The sequence below is a fragment of the Dermochelys coriacea genome, chromosome 12, assembly GCF_009764565.3.
Source record: "Dermochelys coriacea isolate rDerCor1 chromosome 12, rDerCor1.pri.v4, whole genome shotgun sequence".
Classification (NCBI taxonomy): domain Eukaryota; kingdom Metazoa; phylum Chordata; order Testudines; family Dermochelyidae; genus Dermochelys; species Dermochelys coriacea.
This window is the reverse complement of record NC_050079.1, coordinates 23,724,292-23,742,013: the sequence shown is the minus strand read 5'-3', so window position 1 is coordinate 23,742,013 and position 17,722 is coordinate 23,724,292. Positions and strand designations below refer to the sequence as shown.

At 43.1% G+C, this 17,722-nt stretch overlaps 2 protein-coding genes across 3 annotated transcripts in view; one reads left to right on the top strand and one right to left on the bottom strand.

The window, feature by feature from the left end:
* Positions 1-2,385: 2,385 nt before the first annotated feature.
* RHPN2 (rhophilin Rho GTPase binding protein 2) overlaps positions 2,386-17,722 on the top strand; it is a 44,874-nt gene continuing 29,537 nt past the window's right edge. Inside the window, exons 1-2 of one of the 2 annotated variants that reach the window (XM_038368121.2) lie at positions 2,386-2,597; positions 16,332-16,447. In XM_038368121.2, the coding sequence (XP_038224049.1) occupies positions 2,529-2,597; positions 16,332-16,447 (185 nt within the window). In that variant the 5' untranslated portion in view covers positions 2,386-2,528. The remainder of the gene's footprint in view (positions 2,598-16,331; positions 16,448-17,722) is intronic. The other variant, XM_038368122.2, reaches the window with a different exon arrangement.
* The window catches only part of FAAP24 (FA core complex associated protein 24), a 56,003-nt gene continuing 44,129 nt past the window's right edge, over positions 5,849-17,722 (bottom strand). The window contains exons 7-9 of the transcript XR_006275185.1: positions 8,581-8,692; positions 7,004-7,703; positions 5,849-6,624 (exon numbers count right to left, since the gene is read on the bottom strand). The gene's annotated coding sequence lies outside the window, so the exon portion shown is untranslated. The remainder of the gene's footprint in view (positions 6,625-7,003; positions 7,704-8,580; positions 8,693-17,722) is intronic.

Sequence of the window (17,722 nt, the reverse complement as noted above, 5' to 3'; positions counted from 1 at the left end):
TTTATTAGTTATATTCATCATATGTGTTAGTCACATTCCAGTAGTAGCCAATTGATTGAATGTCTATCTGGAGAATGATGGATCAATTGAATGGAAAGTGCTTCTGGAGTCAAGCACATTTGAAAAGTAGCAAAGACAGTTAAAAAGATAAGGAGTACTTGTGGCACCTTAGAGACCAATGAGAGTCTGTTGCATCCGATGAAGTGAGCTGTAGCTCAGGAAAGCTTCTGCTTAAATAAATTTGTTAGGCGCTAAGGTGCCACAAGTACTCCTTTTCTTTTTGCGAATACAGACTAACACGGCTGCTACTCTGAAACCAGTTAAAAAGATGAAACAGCTGGGTCTGGCTTTGATTTTGACTTGGATAGGACCTACAACTGACATAGATCAGTGAAAGGTAGTTGAATTAATATATTGAAATCATGGCAAAATTCTGATGGATTTAAACAGGGGCAGGTTTGGGCCTTTAGGTCCAAATTTCTGAACTGCTGTTTCTAACATATATCAGTTCCATGGGAACATTGAATAGATGTGCAGCCTATCAGACTACAACTCATAAATAATTCTATAAACATTGGTATCTTAAAAAAATGCAGCTGCAGTAAAAGAAGAGAGAACATCAAAGATATTTCCTTAAATAATGGCGAGTTGCCTCTGCAGATTTTCTCTCCTCTTTCTGAAGACTGTGGTTACCAGACACTTTAAACTTACAGAGCATTTGTTGGAAAAAAACAAGAAACACCAATACTCACTTCTACTCATGGAAAGTTAATTATAAAGTATTTTGATATATCGCATCTTTAATCAATACATTTCCACTGATCTCTTTAGGTCACGGCTGTGCAGTAATGAGCACATTATTTTGGTATCTAATATTTAAACTTCTTTATATGACTCTCTAACAAAAGTACCCACAAAACCGGTTATACAATGGAACTTTTTTTTTTGAAGATGAGAGGTTTCATTTTAAGTGCTGAAGATTTCTGCAATTTTAGGAACACTTTCTCAAACATTTTGGGTCCAATCTTGCATTGTTTACTTAGTTTTTTTGTCCATTGACTTAAACGGACTTTAGTCTGTATAAAGCCTGCAGAACTACGCTCTTTGAGTAACAGATTTTGTCAAAATTCTTCCCAGATTTCTGCTGCCTCTGGGTGATAAAGGTTTGAGATGTAGGTTACAATTTATTATATCGACTGGGGAAGATCTTGTTTTTAAAAGTGTAATGTGTAACCATTTCCAGAGATGTAGTAAAACTACTGCGTTAGTCTAAATACATAATAATAATAAACAATGGAGCCTGATTGTACCATTGTACAAGAACAAATGAAAACAGTTCCTGCCCCCTTAGCTGCCGAGTTGTCATTTGTATTATTTTGCTGTACAATGGGCCTTAACAGGAAAACAACAGAGCGCGTAAGAGCACAGCATCTACAGTAATTCTTTCCTGCTATTAATTATCTTGACCAGCATTTTGTAAATACTCCCCCCAAGCGCTGAAAAATGAGTCACTCATGGAGAAGAGTAACGAGCCATGGTGACTATATTATCTCTTGAGTTGAAAGCTTCAAATACAGAGAAATCAGGGGAAGTAAACGGCCCCAGGAAGACTGGTATGACAATGTGTGTTTGAAAACACAGCCAGCAACTCCCGGCGCCAGGGGGACAATGCTCCCTGCAGGGACAATTTCCAGGCAAATGGAAGGCATTGTCTCCAGCTACGGGAGCTGATGAAATAGACGCACCTGCAGCTTTCGAGGCTGGTATTGAACACGATTGCATGGGAAGAAAAATGCACCAGGGAAAATACATCAAACATGAATAAAATCTTCTGAGGCCACATAAAATGCCACCACCACCGATTATTTGTTTCACAGAGAGATACCCAGCCAGCCTCAGGCTGCGTGCCATAAGGAAGGCTGAGAGTGGGGCATCCAGAGCAGAAAGGGTCCGGGCTTTTACTAAACAGAATCATAGGAGCCTGCTTCTTACTAGGGGAGGAAGGGAGCGAGGCAAACGGCACCCGCCGACCCATCGGAGCCAGCCGGCTAGGCGCTGCCCTGTGAATCAAGCGGGAGGGAGGCTCTGGGGACGGGCCCTTGTGTCGCCCGTTCCCCGTAGCCTGCGTGCAGGCAACGCGCCCGGGGTAGGTGTGGCGGCACAAGGGCACAGGGAGAAAGTTACAGCGAAGGAAATCAGGGGGGCAACGAAATGAGCAGGCGGCCCACAGCCCCTCACGGCCTCCATGCCACCCCCTCTCCCGCCCTCAGGGCACCGCTCGGACAGCCCGGGGCAGGGCGAAGCCCGCGCCTGGGGAGATCGGGCGGGGGGGGGGGCAGGGAAAAGTGGCTTGTCGCGGCGTCCCCCCCGGCGCATGGCGCCCCCTCCCCTACACCTTGGGCAGGGCGGCGCGGCGGCGGGCTCGGGGGCGGACTCAGGCGCCCCGCCCCGTGCGGAGGGTGGAGCTGGGCTGCGGGACGGGCTTCACTCCGGCCGGGCGTCGCGGCGCGCACACTGTCCGGCGAGTCATGACGGACGCCCTGGTGCCCCGGGGCTGCCGGGCGGCGCGGCCAGCAGAGCGCGGCTGTTTCCGAAAGGTAAGGGCGGGCTGCTCGGCCGGGATCCCAGACGTACCCAGCGAGCGGGGCCAGCGGCAGACCCAGGTGGCTTGAGCCAGTCTCCTCCTCCGGCCCCACCTTGCCAGTGCCTCCGGCCCAGGCTGAGCCTCTCCCGCACCGACAGGGTGACTAGCTAGCAAGCGTGAAAAATCAGGACACTTTTTTGGGGGGGGGCGGAGGGGAAGAGTTGCCTGTGTAAGACAAAGCCCCTAAGATGGGATGTCTTGTCTCCCTACACGCCAGGCCCCTTTCCTGACTGTAAAACGGACTGTGGCAAGTGCCCCCAGGGCCAGATTGATTAACATTTGGGGGGCCCCCATGGGGGCAGTGGGGCATGGCGTGGAGGGGTCCCTGGAGCGAGGTGCCGGGCTGGGGGCAATGGGACAAATGTCCAGCCCAGTGCAAGGTCACTGTTTACAAACCGGCAGCCACCAGACGCACACTGGGCTGGCCCGCTGCATTGCCAGCGTGCCCCTTCCCCTCAGGAGCAGCTGGCGCTGTCCCAATGCCCCCCATACCTCCTAGTGCCCTCCCACCCCCTGCCCAGAGAACCCCCCCGACCCCTCTGCCCAGAACCCCCCGCCTGGAGACCTCCCACAGACATCGTGCCCCTCTGCTGAGACCCCTATTGACCCCATGCCCAGCACCCCTCAGAACCGCTATGCCCAGCCCTCCCCCAACTGCGCAGTGCCCTGCACACCACCGCTCCACCCACAGAGCCCCCACTGCCTTGTGCCCTCCCCCTGTAGCCACCCCCCCAACTGCATGGGGCCCAGTCAGATCCCCCACTGCCCAGCACCTCAACACACACAGACTTCCTCCACCCCCCACGGACCTTCCACTGCCCAGCACCCAAAACATACAAACCTTCTCCACTACCCAGCATCCCCTACCCCTTCACTGCCTAGCACCCCTCTACAGACTCCCCAGAGGCCCACTCCTCCACACCCTGTCTCCTTCCTCCCCCCACCTAACTAGGAGGTGACTGTGTTTGCTGGGCTGAGCCAGAAGTGCGTCAGGGCTGGACTCAGGGTGGGGCAGGTTTTGCATTGCAATCAGCCAGGAGCAGGACCCACTCTGAACCGGTTGGAGGCAACAGCAAAGCAAGCCCGTGCTTGGGGCTGCACAATTCCAGGGGCAGCATTCTGGCCACACTTTTTTTGCTTGGGCAGTTGCTCTGTCAGAGCTTGGGGCAGCAAAAAACCTAGATCCGGCCCTGGACCTGCTTGCTTGGCAGGACCTGCCTGAGCCCCCCCCCAATCTCTTCCTTCCCCTCCACTGGCCAAGACCAGACCAGCCTCTGCACCGGTCCCAGCCAGCTCGGCCCCAGGGAGGCAGCTGGGGCCCTGCAGGTTTTGGGCAGCAGAGACTGCTCGGAGCTGGAGTCACATTGGGGAATGGGGCAGGTCCCTGGGACACAACTCCCGAGAGCCCACCAGCCCTGTAGCAAGCAGCCCTGCTCATCCTGACATGGTGAAGCCTGGCTGCAAGGTGGCAAGCCCCCTATAGGTGAGCGAGACCTGCTGGCTGGGAGTCGCTCACACAGCAGGACCTGGTGCTGGACTGCCCAGCGTGAGGGTCCAGACCGGCCTTGTGGATGGGTTAGAGGGGTCCATAATAGGCCCCTTCCCAGTGTGGACCTGGTGACACTGGCACTTTTGTAAACCCAGTACTAGTGCCTGCAGTCCTGCATCTCCTCCGGCCCTTGCCACCAGTGAGGAGGATAGGGCACTGAAAAGATCTGGAGTGTCTCCGAGACTCCCCCATCTTTAATATTAAACCACAGTTGTTGTTAATGTTACTTCGGATAGTACCCGCAATCCATCCATTTAGGGTCTACATTTCATTAATATTGGTTAGGGCCTGACTTATTTACTTCTCTTTTTACTCTTTGCAAAATGTTGTGAGCTGTTTCCTTACATATAGATGATCTGGTTTAAAGCTGAGTTAACTCTAATTAAAAGCAACTGATAAAGGGAGCTGGCTCAGGAACTGCAAAGGAAATGTGATAGGGGATTTAGATTAGAGCTGAGCATTTTTAGCTTGCCAGAGACTTGACAGTAGAACCAGTGCTCAAAACTAAGCAAAGCTCTTTCTGGGTATTAGATTACATATTGAACTTAGGGCACCTTTTACTTTGGGAGTTCTTTAGAGTGCTCCCACGTATATAGGTTTCACTGGGTGCCTCTTCAGAAAGTTCTGATGCTGCCTATTCAAAGCCTATTCTGACCAAGCTACCTGCGAAGGCAAAACTCCTCATCCACTTCTTCACAGGGCTCAGGGTTAGGCATGAGCACTTCAGATCTTGTACTGTTTTTCTTTAAAATAATAGAATACACTGTCACTGTGTACATTAATGTAAAATCTCAAAGCTCCTTCCCCATTACAACTGCTTATCCACCTTTTAATATTTGTTCTAATTTTGTTATGTATGCATGTTGCATCTTACTGGAAATAAGACACTCATCAATGGCTTCATATTGGAATATCTAATACACATCTCTATAACTACTTTTTAAACACAGTGGGTGGTATATGAGGTGATCCACACCTGCATTACTTTTACATGGCAGTAGTTCTATTATTAAATGACAGTTTCAGAGTAGCAGCCGTGTTAGTCTGTATCCGCAAAAAGAACAGGAATACTTGTGGCAGCTTAGAGACTAACATTTATTTGAGTATAAGCTTTCGTGAGCTATAGCCCATTTCATCAGATGCATAGAATGGAACATATAGTAAGAAGATAGATAGATACACACATACAGTACAGAGAACATGAAAAGGTGGAAGTTGTCATACCAGCGCTAAGAGGCTAATTAAGATGAGCTATTATCAGCAGGAGACCCCCCCTTGTCCCCTGACAGCCTCCTCCCAGGACCCCCGCCCCATCCGCCCCCTCCGGGGCCCCACCCCCATCCAACTGCTCCTTGTCCCCTGACTGCTTCCCAGGACACCCTGCCCCATATCCAACCCCCCAGTGCCCTTATCATGCCACTCAGAGCAACATGTCTGGGAGCTGCGCCACCTGACCGGAGCCAGACACACTGCCCTGCATGAGTGCGCAGCCCCACTGCCCAGAAGTTTGGGGTTACAAAACTAGAGTTAGAAATGCAGCTCAAACAAAACCTGAATTATACGTTTTTGGCTGGGTATCTAGGTTTGGAATGAGCTGTTATTACAATGGGGCTTCCCTCCACCCATCTACTCTAGATTTTTTGAGTTTAAACAAGTTTTTGAAAAACTGTCAACTTTAATGTGGTTGGCTGAAAGTATAAAGTCTTCAGTCCTCAACAGGTATGTAAATGTAAGTGAGGAAATAATACTTCCTGTTATGCATGGGTAGAGAATACTGTCAAAGATTAGAGCCTCAGTTCCACAAAATCATTACTAATAAAACCCCCTTTTAGATTCTAAAGCAGTCAAGCCATGGAAACCCTGGGGCTGTATATATGGTCTGAAGTGTGGAAATAAAATTTCAGCCTGAATGGAGCCTTAAAAGGACTCTATAAAATTGAACTGGCGATTGCATTGTTTGTTTGTACTGTTAGGCTTATCCTGAAATTTTTGAAGTAAAGATCTTAATTTTACACAGTACTTTTTTCCTCTAAGGCTTTAAGGACTGTTTTACAAATTTTGTTGGTGCACGCACATGTACATTTCCAAGGATATCTTTCAAGGATACTTCCTTTGCATTAAGATCAGAAAACCACTTTAATTAAATAGCTGACTTTTTAAATCTCAAGACAGTGGAGCAAAATAAGAATATTTATTTTCTATTCAATAACACCTTTCATGAATGGATCTCAAAGCACTTTTCAAACAATGAATTTAGCCTCACACTATCTTTTTGAAGTGGGGAAGTATTTTTCCTAATTTTAAAAGGCACAGAGATTGCTTCAGGGACTTGCCCAAGAACACCCAGGAAGTCTCTGACAGAGAGCTAGGAATAAAGATCAGATCTCCTAATACCCATCAAAGGTCTTCAATCATTTTAAAAACAAGTTTACTGTACAAACAAAAAGAAAAGGAGTACTTGTGGCACCTTAGAGACTAACAAATTTGTTAGTCTCTAAGGTGCCACAAGTACTCCTTTTCTTTTTGCGAATACAGACTAACACGGCTGCTACTCTGAAACCTATACAAACAGTAAAGGAGTACTTGTGGCACCTTAGAGACTAACAAATTTATTAGAGCATAAGCTTTCGTGAGCTACAGCTCACTTCGTCGGTTGCATTTGGTGGAAAATTTGGTGGAAAATGCATCCGACGAAGTGAGCTGTAGCTCACGAAAGCTTATGCTCTAATAAATTTGTTAGTCTCTAAGGTGCCACAAGTACTCCTTTTCTTTTTTGAGAATACAGACTAACACGGCTGCTACTCTGAAACCTATACAAACAGTGTAACTTTTAATATATATCAGTTTATACCCTATGTGAGTTTGTGGTGTTTCTGATTTTTGGCAACTCTTTTGTCATTACCAGAGAAAGCAATTTGTTTGCATAATTTGAGATAAATTGATGCATCTTATTTTAATATGGACAGTGTCCTTTTACTACGAACAAGTATAAACTTAAACCTGCTTCTCCTAGCCTACCAATGCTAAACTACCATTCTTGCTTCATTAATATTTTGTTCTATGGAGAGTTCTCAGAACCCTTTTTAGCTCTGAGACTTCTGTTGGTTTGTTTGTGCTATCTTAATCTTCATTTGTTGACAAAACTTTGGACAAAACTTTCTTAAACCAGAAGTATTATTTATTTTACAGTAGGAACAAAGCATTCAGAGAGAGGATTTTAAAGCAACAAACTGCCTACACGTGTCCATTTTCCCTAAAGATCCCTTGATGGTAAAGTACTTCTTCAGACACTCCAGTGGGTGTCCTGTGCCCCCACTCTAGTTCCCCCAAACAACATCTCCCCTCTAGAAAGTGTAGTTTCTCTTAAACTTACCTCACTTCTTTTGATCTGCTGGGTTAATGGACCTTTTCCTCTTCTCACAGCATCTCAACTCTCAAGTGTTTGTGGAGAAGTGGCTTATCTTGAGGCATTCTTTTTCCTCCTGCTTGTTTTTCCAACCCCCTATTAAACTACACCAATATATTCAGCTGGTAAACATCCCAATAACCATGTCAACATACAGTATTAATGAATTATTACAGAATAGCGCCAATTCAGTCCCAGAGATCACATCCTGTACTTGCAGATTCAGTTATCTAGTATTAGGACTGGCTAAACATTTTCTGTTTAACTGTTTTTCATATTGAATATTTATTTTTCATCCTCCTTGCCCCCGCAACAAAAAAAAATCTGAATTTTCTACAGAATTTATTTTTTTTGACCAGCTCTATCTAATAGACCTTGTCCATCCACAATTTATAATAATCTTACTCTATGTGGACTATCACAACTTACTCCCAAAGCTATCAGGAAGGTTGAAATAGAGTGATTTAAAATGCTTCTTCATCCCATTTACTGAGCATACCACTTTTGCAGCATTCCAAGCTTCTGCTGGCCTGGGAGTGACTGACCAATCCTGAGTCTTGAACTTAGATTCCTTTGTAGGTAATATATTGTGCTATAGCTGGACTAAAAGGGCAGCCAGTTTAATGAATTTGTAAGTTCTGGTCAGCTTGATAAAGATATTTGTGTTCTTCCTACTTCTCTTTCTTGGCACTTCGTCTCTGTAAACTACTCTGACCTGATCTGGCTGGATATTTGCCATACAGACCAAACAGCTGGGTCAGCTCATAAAGAAAAGGTGCTGCAGACCAGTCAGGGTAAAAGAAATCAGAACTTATTAATCCTCCCCACTATGGGGAAAGGAATAAAAAACACACAAACAAAATTCAATAAAGGTTACTGTCAATAAAGACATTTGGATCTTGATCTAAAATATTAGGCTTATTATTTTTAAGGTTTGGGGTGTTATCCTGTTTCCTGTGCCTAAGGTTTCCATTTGCTAACCTGCTACAGCTGTGCCTCCAGCAAGGCTGGTGGGCTCTTCCAGTGATTAGTAGTCAGGCAACCATCATCAGCTTTTACATAGGAATATTCATTTGCCTGTTTGTCCTTTTTTCTTGGGAAAGAGAGAAAGAATGTTGCAATGATTAGACAGAAAGAATTTACTACCTTTCACATTCTGTATCACAGTCACTCACATGCTCATTCCGCATATGTCAGGAACACCCCAAACAGGAAAAAGAACTGAATCTTAGAGTGAACTAACCAGCCCAGATTGTCTCTTCAAGAAACTGACTTCTCTGATGCAATATTACAATTTTTGGTTTTGTTTGGCAAATATTATGTTGTGGCTGGTTGCTATAGTATAGTGTAGATAGTTAATACATTAGTTACAGATTTTTAAAATCTTGTATTAAACATTTGTTTTACTTTTTTTTTAAGTGCCCAGAGTTAAAAAAAAATTAACTAAAAGTAAATAATTATTTGTAAGTGCCATAACTGTTCATGGTGCAATTACACTAAGGTTCCCTTTTTTCCCTCTTATAGGCTTATAACAGTCATCAAAAGGTTGGCTGGAAAATTCTAGCAAATAGTGTAAACAAGAATGTAGTCTTTTCTTCTCTTGAAAGGGAAATATATTATTGGTTTGATGTTTCTAGCCAGCTCTGTAAAACAATTATTCTATCTTAACATTTAGATAATGATACACAATCACTTGCAATTGGCCATTTCTTGTTTGATAGCAAAGCCTAGAAGCAACTGACAATTGGAGTATTGTGTCCAGTTCTGGGCACCACATTTGAGGAAAGATGTGGACAAATTGGAGAAAGTCCAGAGGAGAGCAACAAAAATGATTAAAGGTTTAGAAAATATGACTTATGAGGGAAGACTGAAAAAATTGGGTTAGTTTAGTCTGGAGAAGAGAAGACTGAGAGGGGAGATAACGGTTTTCAAGAACATAAAAGGTTGTTACAAGGAGGAAGGAAAAAATGTTCTCCTTAACTCTGAGGCTAAGACAAGAAGCAAAGGATGGTTTAGGTTGGACATTAGGAAAAACTTCCTAACTGTCTGGGTAGTTAAGCACTGGAATAAACTGCCTAGGGAGGTTGTGGAATCTCCATTACTGGAGATTTTTAAGAGCAGGTTAGACAAATACCTGTCAGGGATGGTCATCTAGACAATACTAAGTCCTTCCGTGAATGCAGGGGACTGTATTAGATGATGTCTCGAGGTCCCTTCCAGTTCTATGATTCTATGTTGTCAACATCAAGTGTTTAAAAAAACCGTGAGTCTGGCCCCCAAAAATCATGAATTATTTGGTATTGGTTCTCTATTTTCCTACTGTCTTTTGAGCCTTTATGGTTCATATTTTCCAGCTTTTCTATGCAACCATGCTTTTTTAAATGAAAGCTGAGAGTCTCATGACTCTAAGAACTGTAGCTTCAAGAAAAACACAAAGTTACAAAAGATATGTGATAAAATCACAGAGTTGACAACACTGAACTGATAAAATATCAAGAGAAACTTTTGGTATTTGTAGCAGGACAAGGTATAATAATACTTATGATATTCATTTTGCAGGCTTTGGTCCGAGTGCTACAAATACTTACATGAATAAATTTACACAGAAATGTAGTCCTACTTAAGTCAATTAACTTACTTGTGTAAGTAAAGTTACACACGTGTGTAAGTATTTGCAGGATCAGGCCCTTTGCCTCAACTATGGCTTCACAAGCAGTACAAGTTACACTGGGTGGAGAGCAATGTTCTCCTTTAAGCAAGGATGCACACCCAGTTTCTAGCATATCTTGGCTTACCTTATCAGTTCAAATACCTATTGTATGCATCATATTCACTGACAATACAAATACCTATTGTATGCATCATAATCACTGAGTAATCACTAGTTTGTGTACGTCACCAAACAGTTGAGTAATCACTAGTTTGTGTAGTCACAGCTGCATTTCTGATGCTGAAAAATAAATCTATTTTTAAGTAAAGTGCTCTGGCATCCAGCCAAATGAAGGATACTATCTGCTTTTTCATTTGGGGACCAGACCACGTTTTCCCTTCTGGTCACTGTGCTCTTGACAACTATTTTCCATTTGTAAGGGTGGGCCATGTATTATATCTTCTTAGTCTCCAAAGAAACTACCAATATCTCATTTGGGGATCAAAAGGGACAGCTCACATTTTTTTGCTCCAGAAATCCAATGTCTCTTCCTGGCGCTGTGTTAATAAAGCCATATTATGCATGGACTACCTATATGGGCAGAGGTACTATTACAGGGATTCCCCATTTCAAGATTATCATGGCACAAGGCAACCACTTAATGCTCAGAATATGAGAGTACTCGGCCTGGAGGCTGTGTTACATTCAACATCAGCTTCTCTAATTTGGCATAGTTGCTTTAAAGTTGATTTTTGCTGAGTCATTCTGGGCCAGAAATATAGTAATTGGCAATGTGGGGCATTGAGGGGTAGAAGAAAAGGCATCCATGCTGATGATGGCTTCTGCGCAGTTACGATCCAAAGCTGTGCAGACCGACGCATGTTCATTTTCATCATGAGTCACATGCCACCAGCAGAAGGTTGATTTTCTTTTTTGGTTATTTGGATTGTATAGTTTTTGCATAGGAGTACTGCTCTTTTAAGACTTCTGAAAGCATGATCCACGCCTTGTCCTTCTCAGATTTTGGAAGGCACTTCAGATTCTTAAACCTTGGGTCGAGTGCTATAGCTATCTTTAGATATGTCACATTAGTACCTTTGCATTTTTTGTCAAATCAGCAGTGAAAGTCGTCTTAAAATGAACAATATGCTGGGTCATCATCCGAGATTGCTATAACATTAAATATATGTCAGAATGCTGGTAAAACATGAAATAGGAGACATACAATTCTCCCCCAAGGAGTTCAGTCAGAAATTTAATTAATGCATTTATTTTTTTAATGAGCATCATCAGCATGGAAGCATGTCCTCTGGAATAGTGGCCAAAGCATGAAGGGACTTACAAATGTTTAGCATATCTGGCATGTAAATACTTTGCAATGCTGGCTACAAAAATGTCATGCGAATGACTGTTCTCACTTTCAGGGGATATTGTAAATAAGAAGCGGGCAGCAATATCTCCTGTAAACGTAAACAAACTTGTTTGTCTTAGCAATTGGCTGAACAAGAAGTAGGACTGAGTGGACTTGTAGGCTCTAAAGTTTTACATTGTTTTGTTTTTGAATGCAGTTTTTTAACAAAAAAAAATCTACATTTGTAAGTTACACTTTCACGATAAAGAGATTGCACTACAGTACTTGTATGAAGTGAATTGAAAAATACTATTTTTTTGTTTATCATTTTTATAGTGCAAATATTTGTAATAAAATAATATAAAGTGAGCACTGTACACTTTGTACTCTTTGTTGTAATTGAAATCAATATATTTGAAAACGTAGATAAACATCCAAAATATTTAATACATTTCAATTAATATTTCATTGTTTAAACAGTGTGATTAAAACTGTGATTAATCATGATTAATTTTTTTAATCACAATTAATTTTTTGAGTTAATTGTGTAAGTTAACTATGATTAATCGATAGCCCTATTTTATATATATTTAGTATGGATTGTTTTAGAAATTGTGATAACAGCTAGTATGTGGATTAGGCGCTTTTAATATATATAAACTATAAAAGAAATAAAACTTTAGTTTGGTTCTCCAAAGGTTTTAGGAGACACACTCAGACAAAAGTTCTTCACTTATTGTCCAGCTTTCAAGTCAAAACATTTTCGGTAAACCCGAAGCATGGATTGTCTGATTAACAGATTCAGATACTCCATAACAGAAACTGATCATGTGGGTGCTATTGTGTATATTAAATAAATAAATAAATAAAGTTAAATAAATAAAAAATATATTTATTTATAACTTTTTTCGTATTGCTGGTATCCAAACTGTTAGTTAAGTACTAGCCGTGCTGTGACTGCTCTGTTTGCTTACACAAACTGCAAGCTTTCAACAGTAGTTCACACCTAAGCTTAGATGTTGGAATCTATTTTGCAGAGGGAGGTATTGTACCATCAGCCAGGACACTAGGGTTATCCTGTGCTGTTTGTGAAACATGCCAGAGAAACTTTAGTTTTCATTTGGGCAAAGGGCAGAAATAGGAAGAAGGTTTATATCCTAAAACTGCACTGCAAATCTGGGTCCCTGTCATGATGTGGAACTTGAATGACTGTCTGGCCCACAGGGGAGAATATTCTCATCTGAGTCACCTGGGGACTACTAACTGTCAGGTTTTATATTGAATCAGGTAGTGTGCTGCTGCTTAGAGGTCTCACTGCCAACACAAATTGTGTGTTAAAGGGACAAAGTTCTGAAAGGTAACTGTTTTCAGTTTCAAAATCAGCCACATCAGCGAGTGCCAGGATGGCCTCAACACACGGAGTAAAAATGGTGTGTCTCAATTCATGATCATCTCTCAGGCTGAATATCTCTTTGTGCTGCAGTATGTTTGAAGCCAAGATCTATTAGCTCTCTGCATTTCCTTCATTCTCTCTTACTGAAACAAGGACATGATAATCAGCTTTCACAAATGTAGAGAGAATACAGTTTAATCTGGGATCATCTCCAGAATATGCTCTTACATCAGATATTCTTAAACTTTGATGAAGCTGAGGGGTTACAAAATTATGCAAATGGAGACTACTTTATCTACAGGTGTTAAGGCATATGAGATTTATATGCCCACCCCTCTTGCAGATGCGGAGGAAATTCACCCCAAACTGCACAGATCCCCTGAGATCTGCTGGAGATACATGTTATCTGCACGAGGGCATTGTTCTCCATGCTGGCTCCTGTCCACCAGTTATCTGGCATTCTGATTCTAGTGGGGCCAGCCTGCCAGTGAATCCCACATAGGACTTGTCTACACTTAAAATGCTGCAGTATTTCAGTGAAGACACTACCTATGCGAATGGGAGGAGTTCTTCCATTGGCAGAGGTACTACACTTTCCCAAAAGCTGGTAGCTAGGTCGAGGGGAGAATTCTCCTGTCAACCTAGCACTGTCTACACCAGGGGTTCGGTCAGTTTAATTGCGTCACTTGAGGGTGTGGATTTTTTACACCCCTGAGCAACATAGTTATACTGACCTAATTTCCTAGTGTAGACCAGGCCATAGTCAGCAACCCCAGGACTCTGTACAGAAGGGGTCCTGCAGCAACTTTCCCCAGAAACAGACCCCTGGATCCAATAGAGCCCTCCGTCAGGGAGACAGAAGTGCAGAACAGGCAGGCCGAGGGAGCACATACAATCCTAAGTGTTGTATTCACTGGAGTAGTTAGCCTAAGTTAGTACACTTGAGCTACTGCAGTGGTTCTCAATCAGGAGTACGTGTACCTCTGGGGGTACACAGAGGTCTTCCAGGGGTACATCAACTCATTGAGATATTTACCTACTTTTACAACAGGCTACATAAAAAGCACTACAAAGTCATTACAAACTAAAATTTCACGAACGAGATCCTTGAACTTTATGTGGAAAGCAAAAGTAACCTGTGGGGATGTGACGTGGCCAGAGTGGAGAAAGAGGACTGAGCAGCTATAGCAGAGGCAGGGATTATACAATACAAAATGGGATATAGGCAGAGCAAGAGAAGAGGTGGCAGCATAGCAGGCTAAGAGGAGATCAGCAGCAAAGAGATCAGGGAACCATTTAGACATAGAATCATAGGACTGGAAGGGATACCATGCCATCCTGTTAGGTATATGTTATGGTTAGGAGTGGATGGGTGAGGTTCTGTGGTCTGCAATGTACAGGATGACACACTAGAGGATCATGATGGTCCCTCTGGCCTTAATGTCTATAAGCATAAGAACCCTCCACATACATCTCTGAATGCATATAAAACAGTATAAAATTCTCTAGTACTGGAATTTTACATTTGAGCACCTTCATGCCTGAGATAACTATCCTAGTGTCCTTATTTAATGCACAAGTCTGCTACATATTGCTGCTTCCTCCAGTAAATCCTCCACTATATTTGACAAAGGAGGACATTTACTATGCACCAAAGCTTTGAATTTCAGGCCTCCACTATAACTGGCTTCAGAGCAGAAGATCATCAGTAACTAAAGAGTAATGTAACTTGACATGTTTTTCATGCAATCTGGCAAACTTTGCTGCTGTAGATGGTTACACGTGTTCTCCTGCTACTTTACCTACTTAGTAGATAATGTTAAATGCAAACTTTTCAAACTTAAATATTGCAAGTGAGGACTTTTAAATTAATGATAATAGGCTAGATGAACTCATAACATGGGTCTCGATCCAATAAATACTGAAAAAGTTGTGAAGACAAGACACCTAACCAATATTAAAAGGTATGCTTATGTTACGTTACATTGTGCTAAGCGTTTCCCCTACTTGTTTCAAAATCAAGTAGTTAAGGTTGCCGGCATATATCAGTGGTGAGAGTGCATATTACCATTCAAGAACATGAAAAAAAATAATTAGAAACCCAAGAAATCCATAGATAAGGTTGCATTTCTCAAACAAGGCACTCACACAGCCTTACCTCTGCCTGCTTAGAAAAGCTTTGTAAACTTCAGAAAAACATACTTATCCATCCATAACAGTTTCATCTTATCATTGACCACAAAAATTAGAATGGCTCAGTCTTAATTATATATTAGTTGGGCTGTCTTAAGAGTCTGCTTTATACTCATATGCAGAGCACATACAATAATTTTACACATTCCTGGCTGGACAAATAACATTGAAGGCAGTTATTCCATACACTTCTATAAGGGCCAGATCTTGTGAGCTGCTGAAGGCACTCAGTGTCTCACAAAATCAGGCCCTGTCATTCCATGTGGTAGCCAATTTTTCAAGTGTCATTTGATGCTGAGCGAGCGTATATCCATAAACAAACAAACATGTGGCCAGCACATGTTGTTAAATCACTTCCATAAAAAGAACAGAAGTTAGTACGATGACAAACCATCACACTTAGTCCTGGAGACATGGACATATGAAGCAAATTATAAAATCCAGTGTTTTATGGTGCAAACTTTTGGTATTTTGTATGCAAAGAAGATAGTAGTGTGGAAGGTAGATTTCAAGAGCTGGGCATCCTTGCTATGTGTATTTGGCAGATACCTGTGCACCGTGCTCTTCCTGAAACTAGGCTTAGACCTCTAGACAGGGGAGACTAGGGAATGAGTTAAACTGAAGAGTCCCAGGCCTTTTCAGTTACCCTTAAAATCACTTTTGTTTAAAAAACAAAACAAAACAAAACCCAAAAAACAAAACCCTGATTTTTAATTTAAAAAAAAACAAACAAACTAACCTGGCCATGATCTGTGACTTTTCATTCCTTTTACCATCATATTATGATTTTTATCGTGACAATACAACATCTCTTCTCTCAGGCACACTGTTGTATAACTTTGGAGTAACTCTATGGACATCAGTGTAGTTGCTCAGGATTCACACAAACTCCATTGACATCAAGGAAGTAACTGTAAATTTATTGCAGGGTAACTGAGAAAACGTCATCCTGAGCTGAGTTGTGTTTTTTTTAATTTGTGAATAAACGTTCTTAGGTTTAAAATAAAGGACACTCTTTAATCAAATGGCTTTGTGTCATGCTTTAAGATTTTCATATCCATGTCTTTGAAATCAGTGTTGTTCATTTTTTTGTTTTGCTCTTCTGTTGTCAGCTTCTTAAAAATAATTTGCTTCCTTTATTCTAGGGATGTAACCCCTTGGCTGAGACTGGCCGAAGCAAACTGCAAAATCAAAGAGCTGCCCTAAACCAACAGATCCTGAAAGTAGTAAGGTTGAGAACTGGTGCTGAAAATCTTTTACGGTATGTTCCCATCACTTTACTGTTTTTCTGTCTAAAGCAACAAAATGTTTTTTGTTCTTTCTGCAAGGGTGTCCTTCTGTTCTCAGACAGCTGCCTTGCTGCTCCCATAACTTGCTGAATAAACTGCAGCTGGATGTTTTGCTAACAGCTTTATTGTTTTTATGCCCCATCTCTATAAAGTCATTATATTATGTTATATTATGTTTTTATGTTTTCAAAGTGCATTTTGAAAGCCACTGCATTGCAGAAAAAGGGCAGTGCACTAGACCAGGGATAGGCAAACTTTTTGGCCTGAAGGCCACATTGGCGTTGCGAAACTGTATGGAGAGCTGGGTAGGGAAGGCGGTGCCTCCCCAAATAGCCTGACCCTCTATCCGCCCCTCCCACTCCCCTGACTGCCCCCCTCAGATCCCCCAGTACATCCAACCCCACCTGCTCCCTGTCTCCTGACCGTCCCCTCCCAGAACCCCCTGCCTATAACTGCCTCCCGGGACCTCACCCCCTATCTAACCTCCCTGTCCCCTGACTGCCCCCCTGCCCTCTATCCACACCCCTGCTCCCTGACAGCCCCCCCCCCCCCCCCCGGGCTCCCATGCCAATCCAACCACCCCTGTTCCAAGTCCCCTGACTGTCCCGACCTCTATCCACACCCCCACCCCTGACAGGTCCCTCACTGACTGCCCCTGGGATGCCCTGCCCCTTATCCATCCCTCCCCCTGTCCCCTCATCATGCTGCTCAGAGCAGCAGGAGCTCGCAGCCCCGTTGCCTGGCCGGAGCCTGCCATGCTGCCTGGCAGGAGCAGCGGGCCGAAGCACTGGCGGTGCGGCACGCTGAGGCTGCAGGGGAGGGGAGACAGTAGGGGAGGGCTAGCCTCCCCGGCCGGGAGCTCATGGGCCGGGGTGGTCCCACAGGTTGGATGTGGCCCACGGGCCGTAGTTTCCCACCTCTGCACTAGATTCAAGTTGTTAAACTATTTTGTTTGAAGACTGTTGAAATTATCCTAATTCAGTTTTTGCTGGAGTCTTTCATTAGATAGTGGATATTATCATGATGCTTGCTTGTAAAGGAAACAAATGAACATTTTTTGAATAATAATTGTCTAAGAGTGTGATCCCCATAACACAGATCTTCCCAAGATCCTTCAGATCTGTGGCCCACCGGCAGAGGGGCTCACCAGCGGAATAGTGAGTTAGTGAACAGCAGGCAGTGTGGCATATGGCTGACAGCTGCTAGCTGTTGCTCATGCAGGACCTATGTCCACTGTGCCCCTTTTA